This window comes from Physeter macrocephalus, chromosome 20 (genome assembly GCF_002837175.3).
Source record: "Physeter macrocephalus isolate SW-GA chromosome 20, ASM283717v5, whole genome shotgun sequence".
In the NCBI taxonomy this organism is placed as follows: Eukaryota; Metazoa; Chordata; class Mammalia; order Artiodactyla; family Physeteridae; genus Physeter; species Physeter macrocephalus.
Window position 1 is genome coordinate 38,029,437 of NC_041233.1, and position 9,020 is coordinate 38,038,456.

General features: G+C 38.5%; 1 protein-coding gene across 3 annotated transcripts in view; it reads right to left on the reverse strand.

Annotated features, from left to right (window-relative positions):
- Positions 1–682: 682 nt before the first annotated feature.
- The window catches only part of NCOA4 (nuclear receptor coactivator 4), a 22,837-nt gene continuing 14,499 nt past the window's right edge, over positions 683–9,020 (reverse strand). For 2 of the 3 annotated variants that reach the window (XM_007115808.3, XM_028481516.2), the window contains exons 3-10: positions 7,732–7,872; positions 7,453–7,541; positions 7,043–7,151; positions 6,183–6,272; positions 5,253–5,399; positions 3,151–4,164; positions 2,606–2,746; positions 683–2,255 (exon numbers count right to left, since the gene is read on the reverse strand). In XM_007115808.3, the coding sequence (XP_007115870.1) occupies positions 2,250–2,255; positions 2,606–2,746; positions 3,151–4,164; positions 5,253–5,399; positions 6,183–6,272; positions 7,043–7,151; positions 7,453–7,541; positions 7,732–7,872 (1,737 nt within the window). In that variant the 3' untranslated portion in view covers positions 683–2,249. The remainder of the gene's footprint in view (positions 2,256–2,605; positions 2,747–3,150; positions 4,165–5,252; positions 5,400–6,182; positions 6,273–7,042; positions 7,152–7,452; positions 7,542–7,731; positions 7,873–9,020) is intronic. The other variant, XM_024121445.3, reaches the window with a different exon arrangement.

The following is a 9,020-nucleotide window of genomic DNA, read 5'->3' on the forward strand; positions in this document are numbered from 1 at the left end:
CTCCAATAGAGTTGATGCTACACAACCTCAAGATATTTCACATTAACCATTATACCATTAGTGTACTGTGCTAGAACAATCTGCAAGAATCATGATTGATTCTATACACGTTAACTCATCTTACTGGGGATAATTCGAAAAAGAGACGACGTAGACACGAGCTGTAAGTTTTTAGGAAGCCTTGGGAAAGCAAGCTAAAGAAAATAAGGACAAGTTATTTAATTTCTGAGTTTGTCTTTTCATCTTTCTTTGAAATGAAGTTAATCGAAAAGATTGCACTGCACGTTATACATATACATAATACTAAACAACTGGTCGCTATTCATTGATTAGAGAAAGTAAAGTAGGGCCTTTCTGAATGCATCTTGTTAGAAGGAATTTGGCAGAAAAGCACTGAACGTCAGCTGAAGTCCTCTAGTTTTAAAAAAAAGCAAAAAGTTTAATATCTAACCTGCAACAGCAGATTAAAAATTAAAAGTAGATATAAAGAGTGTGCAAGAAAGACAAAATGGAAGTTAGTAATAACCTATTCTTTGGTAATTCAAGAATCATAAAATACATTGATATTTAAGTGAATATAAAAAGTTTTTATGTTCAAGTGTTTCTCAGCTGTACTAACCAAAGGATATCACATTCATATAATTTTGTGACAAGGTGTTTTACAAATCACAGGACAACTATATGGCTGTTATGCTTTTAATGGAGGGAGGCACAAAATCCATCAATGCAAAAGAATGTTTTACACTCATTAGCACAGTGATTGTTAATTTAGGGATACACAATGTGTTAAACCTCAAAAACTACAAAGTTTCCTGTAACGTAAGATAATGGAAAGGCTCCTTAAGTTTTTACCCACTACCTTTAGTTTTAAAGTTCTAAATGGTATCGGGGAACTAAAAAATAATAGGCTCATTTCAGCTGTGGTTCAAGAATTCTAATAAAGTTGTATGGCAATGACATTGGGAATGTGAAGTTTCCCCAAAAGGGCTTTCTAGATGCCACATCACAAACTTTAAAAGTATTTCCAATAACATAGGCAAGTTGCGTGGCTTAATAGTGTAAAAAGCCTGGAAAGCAGCTAAGATGTCTCATCTTACAGAATTTTAAAACATGGTATAAATACCATTTCTCTCCTACAGAGAAACTTTTTAAAGCATGGACATAACTTTAGGGATGCTAAGGAAACCTCAATACTTTTCATAAAGCTTCAATAAACACCCCAAGGCACAGTGTTCAAAACGGCCTATTCACTAACGTGTCACTGCATTATAAGGTATAGGTATGCTATGCTTGCAGTGAGGACATTTAATTTATGCCTAGTTAAAAGCACCAGGTGTCCAGTTCAGCTTTCATTTACACAGGATGCACCAGTAACATTTAGGATAGTGAATAGTTCAAGTACTACATTTCCAACATGTCTTGCCTTTTGCTTTTTGATTAGTCAGCACTGGGGCTCTTCTGCCTGTAGTTCTTCAAATATTTTGAAAGAGGCTAGGATTACCCTGAATATAGTCTTCAAGCAATATGGAGCCCTTCTGAAAGAGCTGTCTAGATACTTCAATAATAACGTTTAGAGAAGGGAATAAAGATAAAACTTGAAATAGTTGAGTCTGTTTCAAAAAAAGAAAAATAATGTAGAATCTGGCATGTAAGCTAAAATGTTTTGTAATTAATGTCAAAAATTGCCAAGATTGTTAATACATGTTTTGGTAAGAAAAAACCACTATATTGGCAAGGTTAATTATTTGTGTGAAATAATATTGTACATTAATTAAACAGAAGAATTCACCGTTAATGGAAGAAACCCCACCACAAGGGGAAGCATCCAAAGAAAGGCAATCAAAAGGTTAGGTAAGTTTACTAGTTTCAGAATACATCAACACACCTTGATTATACAACTATTTCATTTTTAAAACTACGGTGCTTTAATGTACTTCTAATAACAACCCAAACTAAGGAGCCGTGGAGGCTTATGAAAAAGACCTACCCACTATGATGCTGTGTTTCTAGTGTAGGGGTGAATTAATACTTCTGTAAGAAGGAACTGAATCACCTCAACATCAACAGCCTTTTTCTTTTACACAGTAACTCATAATTTGACTTATTATTTCTCTTCACTAGTTCAAAATTAGGCAGAAAAGGAACTACATCAGACCCAGAAACGCAATGATTTGGCAAGCCGCAGTCACTCAGCTCATGGATTTGTGCTAATCTGCAGAAAATTTGCTTGACTCTAGTCCTCCATTCCTTCACATCTGTAAAGAAAAGCCCATAGATAAAAAGTCACTTCACTGCAGGATAAAAAGCAAGTTTCTTCCCACCCTGAAGGTCTCATTTCTCAATAAGCTACTAGAATCCACACAGGTTCCAAAAATTCTCCCAACAGCTACATCATCTTGAAAGGTCACTTTCAAGTATGTCCTAGTTATTTCATGGAGCAAGTTCAAGTGAAATACATGAAATTTTTATGATCTTTTTCCCACCTCACCTAATATAGAAACCTTTAATAGGAATACAGTTCAGTGGGCAAAGTATGAATTCATATTTAAGGCAAAATATCTTTGAGCAGCTAAAACTAATATTTGCACTAGTGGCATGTACCCACCTGTAGAGGAGTTCGATACAACCATTTTTCTTTATCAACTTTAAGCTGCATACAGGCAAAGAGATCACAAACTGCTGGGAGGCCATAACGGTCTGGGGGAAAGCTGTGTTCCTCCTGTAGGGGTGAATTAAGTAATACTTCCTGCAAGAAGACAAAAGGTGGATTGCTACATGACAACTGGGAGGCGTGAGACCAACAATTCATCTTCAAATAGTATAGTGTCTATAAAGAATGATGTAAATGTTGGGCATTCTAATAACAATGAGCAAAGCTGATAACTATTTTCTCTACCCCTAATCTTTTCCATAAGTAGCAATAAAATAGGCCAGATGGGGATTTAGGGCCTAGAAAATGCACAGAAATTTCAGTCTGAATAATCGTAAATCCTCCATTCTGTTGCTGACATGGCACCAAAATTAATACTTAAGCCATATTTAACAGTTAAGATATTTAACGATCTGGCCCATTTGCAAGGTTTGGGATTAAGAAAGTAAAAATGTATTAAATATACTTCAAAAGGTGCTATTTTAATGTGTTGTGCTCACCTTGGCCTTTCGAAGTAGCCATTTGTCTTCTCCTGAGGATAACTGGCTAAGATTTCCTGTCTTCTTTCCTGGCAAGACCCAGTCAGCTGTGTTAAAGGGACACCAGGAAGTGGCCAAGTGGCTTGTAAGCTTTGGTATGCCAGCTCTGTCCTCTCTAAGAGGCACTTCCTTGGGACATCCTTCTTTGCATGAGGGGGTAATGAGCCACTCTGACAAGGGACTGTTCCTTATGACTTGGAAGGAATCAGCAATTCTAGAAGAAGCCATTGCCTTTGGTGCCTTAGCTTGTTCTGTTGCCTCTCTTCTGGATGGACAGAGCCACATATTCAGGGAATCTTTATGTTTCTCAGGTTCAGGTTTTGGTTCCACAGGCATACCATTTTTATCCTTTCCTTCTTTCTTCAGAAGCCATTTACACAGAGCTTCCTTCTCACAATTTTCATCACACACACACTCTGCAAAGCTTGTACAGGGCTCATTGGCTTTGCAGACCTCCTCTACTTTATATGGGTCTTGATGATTCTGGACAAGCCAATCCTCAGTAATCATGCTGGGAGTGGACAAGGGTTTCTTGGCCTCCAAGTGGTCATTCAGGCACTTCAGATTGCCCAGGTTCTCAATCTCCACACCTTTGGGCTGGTTACCCTGACAATTGGTACAGGAATCAGGCTTGACAAGCCAATCATTCACACTATAGGACTCCTGGAACACCTGGAACAAGAGCTTAAACTTCTCACTGGTTTCACAGCTGCCATTCCCAGGCTTCTCAAGCTTATGGGATTCCTGGGGAGTCACCAGCCAATCAGAAAGCTCCATCTCATTTTGATCAAGAAGCTCTAGATCTCCAACCTTTTCAATTTCAATGGAGTAAGAACTGGTAGTAGAATAGCTGTTACACTTTTGGTAACTTGGTTTTTCAGAAACTTCTTGTTGCTGACTCTTGTGGAGCCAATTTTCCAAGCCCTTTAGGTTGCCCCAGACATTACTGAAGAAATTGCAGGCTCTGGCAGAAGTCTACATTAGAAGTACACAATATTAGTTTGCCAGAATATTATGACTGCTTTGGGATTCAATGATAAGACTTCTACTTATATTTACCACACTGCCCAATGTTTCTAAATTTAAGTATATACATAGCCAAAAGGTATGGGATTTCTCTATTAAGATATTAAAATATATGGTTACATTAAAACTTAATTTTTGGCAGTTTTAAAATAAACAAGGCAGACTAGGAGGAAGCATTTGTAGCAGTTTATAGAAAAGAGACTAGTACGTCTATGTAATGTGACTTTATGAATAAAGAAGACAAAAATGAGCCATGGATATGATGAGACAAGTCATCAAAGAAGGCTAATAAACATGAAAAATACTCAACCTACTTCGTAATCTAAGAAACTCAAAACAAAAGTTTTTACTGTTAATTTGTGTCAAATTCAGAGAAATAAACTTGTAAACGACTACCACTATTAGAGAAGTTTCAGGGAAGCAGGTCTCTTCAATACTCTGCTGGTGGGAATATAAACTGGTATCAACTTCCTGGAAAGCCAAATTGGCAATCTGTATCAAAAGTCTTAAAGGGTCTGCAGAACTATAATCTAGGAATGCCATTTCTAAGAATTTATTCCTAAAGAACTAATCAAGAATGTACGCAAATAATTAGCTCCTGGACATGCAGAGGAAATGTATTTATATTCAGAAAAACTGAAGTTTAGAGCCAATCAATGAAATATTATATACTGTGAAGGATTTTATGGAAGAAATTAAATGACAGAGAAATATATTCATGTTCTATTACTAAAAAAATCTGCTAGCCAAAACAAGTTACAGAATGATTTTTTTTTTAAAGTATATGTATGCATAAACAAAAATGTTACAGTGGTTGTTTCTGCATGTGGGATTATGGGCTTATATTTCTTTATACAGTTTTTTCCTAAGCTTTTTATCTACAGTGTAGAGGTGTCACTACTGTAATAAAAAGTTATTAAAAGATATATGTTTCCCAGACTAGAACTAAAAACCAAACAAAGACATATACTATCAGTTAATAACTAGCCCCATCTATTACTTCATCTATCTCAGAAACAATAAAAGCAGCAACACACCTGATTATTCTCCAAGGTCTGCTTTTGGGTGAGCCAGTCCTGCAGATTGGTACTGGGTATGTAAGGAGCCTGGCGACCGCTGGCAGGTTTGCTTCCAAGGAGCCATTCACTGAGAGGGACAGCTGTGGTGCTGGATGCTGACTTCTGCTAATCACATAATACTTTGCTGCTTAACAAGGCAATGTCAAATGCAGTAGAAAGTTTGCCAGAAAAGCAGGAGACCCAAGTTCTCTAATCTTGGCTTGGTGCTGACCCTGCACAAGTCAAATGACTTCCCTAAGCCTCCATTTTCACAATTACAAAACAAGGAGTACAGCTGATCTCCAGGGTTCTTCTCAACTCAAAACTTCTAGGATCCTATATTCACATTGCCTTTAGAAGTAAATCACCTCTATGGATGATAAAGAGAAGGATCCCTAAGAGAGAACCAACCCAATCAGAGAGCTATTGATAATTCTTATGAACTAACTGATAACAATTACTTTCTTACTCAACACCTCTAAAACCTCTAAATTTCTTTTTTGTTGCTGTTGTTTTTTTGTTTTGTTTTGTTTTTTTTCGGTATGCGGGCCTCTCACTGCTGTGGCCTCTCCCGTTGCGGAGCGCAGGCTCTGGATGCGCAGGCTCAGCGGCCATGGCTCACGGGCCCAGCCGCTCCACGGCATGTGGGATCTTCCCGACCGGAGCACGAACCCGCGTCCCCTGCATCGGCAGGCGGATTCTCAGCCACTGCGCCACCAGGGAAGCCCTAAAACCTCTAAATTTCTGACATTCAGTCTCACGGGAAGCATTTAATTGCATAAACGAATTTATTACCACTGGTGCCTTTTTACAAATAAATGGTAGCCAAAAAAAAAAAAAGTGATATAATCAAAACCCAAAAGAAATATAAACCAAGTAATAGTTACAAGAAACAAAATGACATTTTACCTGCTCTGGCAATGCGATATAGCCTCTTTTCTCCAGGAAGGGCCCAATATTTGATGAACTAGCATGAGCCATCAGGTGCTCAGGAATTTGCTATAAGATAAAAGCAAATTAGTCATGTTTACTAATATTATGCTTTCATACCAAAAAAGTGAAATTGTAATCCCTAAATTTCAAAAGTATTAAGCAAAGTGTTACATTTCACTATAAATACTCTTTACACTAAATTCACTGACCTATGAAGTAGTTATAAAATCTGAGAGTTCCCTATCTATTGTACTACATAACTATCTTCATGTAAGAAACCTCCACCAGAATTGGTAGTATTACTACTTTCTTTTTGCAGTACGCGGGCCTCTCACTGTTGTGGCCTCTCCAGTTGCGGAGCACAGGCTCCGGACGCGCAGGCTCAGCGGCCACGGCTCACAGGCCCAGCCGCTCCATGGCATGTGGGATCTTCCCGGACCGGGGCATGAACCCGTGTCCCCTGCATCAGCAGGTGGATTCTCAACCACTGTGCCACCAGGGAAGCCCGTTAGTATTACTACTTTTAACAAGACCCAAATGAGACCATATTTGACTCTATATTAAAGACCCTTCAAGCCATAAATTTCATAAGAAAGAAGTCAAAGGTATTTAAAGACATACAAGATGAATTCTAGAGATGATCAATGAGTCAATACCACATTCCAAGCACTACCAGCCTAATGCTCTATAAATTTAATCAGAAAATGAAATTTCTGAAGCTTATCAAATTCTCAAGAAAGCCACTATTCAGTGAAAATGTGTTATTTTTAAGACCACCTGTGAGGCCACAGACCTGAGAAACTCACTATGAACCTTCTGAGAAGAACACTACTCACAATGGTCTTAAGAGACCCAAACGTGGTGATTGCCTGGCGCAGGGCAGTTATATCGGCTTCAAAGAGTAGGACAGTCGAATCTTCAGGTTTGAGGGTCAAACTGCCCAGTCTGGAGAAAAAAAATAAAACCTGGCTATTTTAAAGAAACATCTATTTCAAATTCATCCAAAATAAAAACCAAATTGTGAGTTATTTGAAATGACTGTACTTTTCTAAGAAACTCAACCAAAGATAGATGACTTAACCATGTACCACCAAGTATGATATTAAATATATAAAGCAGGATGATCTTATCCAAGGAACAGAGACGTCAAGTTAAATCCAAATCATGCAATGAGTTTCAAAGTGACTCTTTTTTAATACACCAAAGTCAAAGAGCCAAAGTCAAAACAAGCAAAAAGGGTCTTTACCTCTCCAGGCACACGGAGACTTGATTGGCTAGATCTTTGTTCTGGGTGCACTCCAGCTGATGAATAAGACAATTGAACTGACCCAGCAACTGTAAGAAAAATGAAACCATCTAGCCACAATGATACTAAAAGCACCAAGTGTATCCAAGTTAACAAACAGCAAATAGCACTTGAGATTAAATTTTTATCTGATCTGTATTAATGCTGCATTACAGGAAAAACAGTCTCTGGAAACCAGAAACCATATTCAAACCAATGATGGCCTTGCAGTCATCTTACCCAGTACAGCTGTTGGGCCTGCTGCTGAAGGGTCTCCTCTTTAAGCTGATAGATGAGATCTACCTGTTCATACAGCCACACCTCACGGCTTCGAAGGCATTCCAGGTGACGACTTATGCAGCTGTGAATCTGGGCTTTGACCTAGAAAACATATATGTTAGCTTCACTAGTGCTATAAGCTCAAAGAATGGTGTTTCCCACAGAATGGTGAGGTCCCTAAACTTCTGGGGGTCACAAATCCTTTTGATTATCCAATGACATTTATGGAGTGTCTCCCCAGAAAAATGCATACATTCAAAATTTTGCCTATAATTTCAGCGTTGAGTCCCGAATCCCATCCATGGAACCACCAAAGCTCCATGGAACCACCAAAGCCCCATGGACCCAGTTTAAGAATCCCAGCCATAAATGCATATCTAAGCTCCAAAATCCTCCTTCAGTACTCCTTCTTCTAAGAGGATCAGGTTTATTTTGGGTGTCCTAAAGGAGTCAAGAGAAAAATACAAGGATATGTCATGCAATACTGATGCCCCTAAGTTTTCCACATAATTTGAAAACCTATAGTTTTACAAATTCATCAGTGGAAGAAGACAAGAATATTAACTTAATAACTAGCCCTTACCTCTTTTCTCACCCTACAAATGAGCAACACATTTACAGTAGGCCAGTTTAGTAAAGAGATGTGTCACTACATGTCAACAGCCAGAAGACCATCAGGGTAGACAGTTTATGTAAAATTATAAACTAAATGTTTCTGGAAGCATAAAGAGTGATTCAAAAGAGGGATAAAATATAAAAATTCTAAGGAAGAAAATCATAACAGGTATAAATTATCCAGGAGAATCCACATAAGAAACTATATTTTAAAACACCTTTTTCCGGATAGTAAAGTGGTATTTCAAAGTCATGTAACACTTGGTCTACCCACTCACCAGCAGAATGCTATTAGGCCAATAGAAGGAACAGATTTCATTCTGGCTAGCTCTAACAATTAAGTCATTTATAGAACCATGCCACCACCAAAACCATGCCAATACCAAATTAACAGATGGTAGGGGACATGCTGAAGTGCCATCCTTTATGCATTAAGAACACAACTGACCAGTTCAATGAGCTGTGCTCATTCACTCTGTTACTTTTTAGTGGATGGCAGTGCTTGGCACAGGGACCACACAGAGAAGCAATCAAAAATGCACGCTGGGGCTTCCCTGGTGGCGCAGTGGTTGAGAGTCCGCCTGCCGATGCAGGGGGCACGGGTTTGTGCCCCGGTCCGGGAGGATCCCACGTGC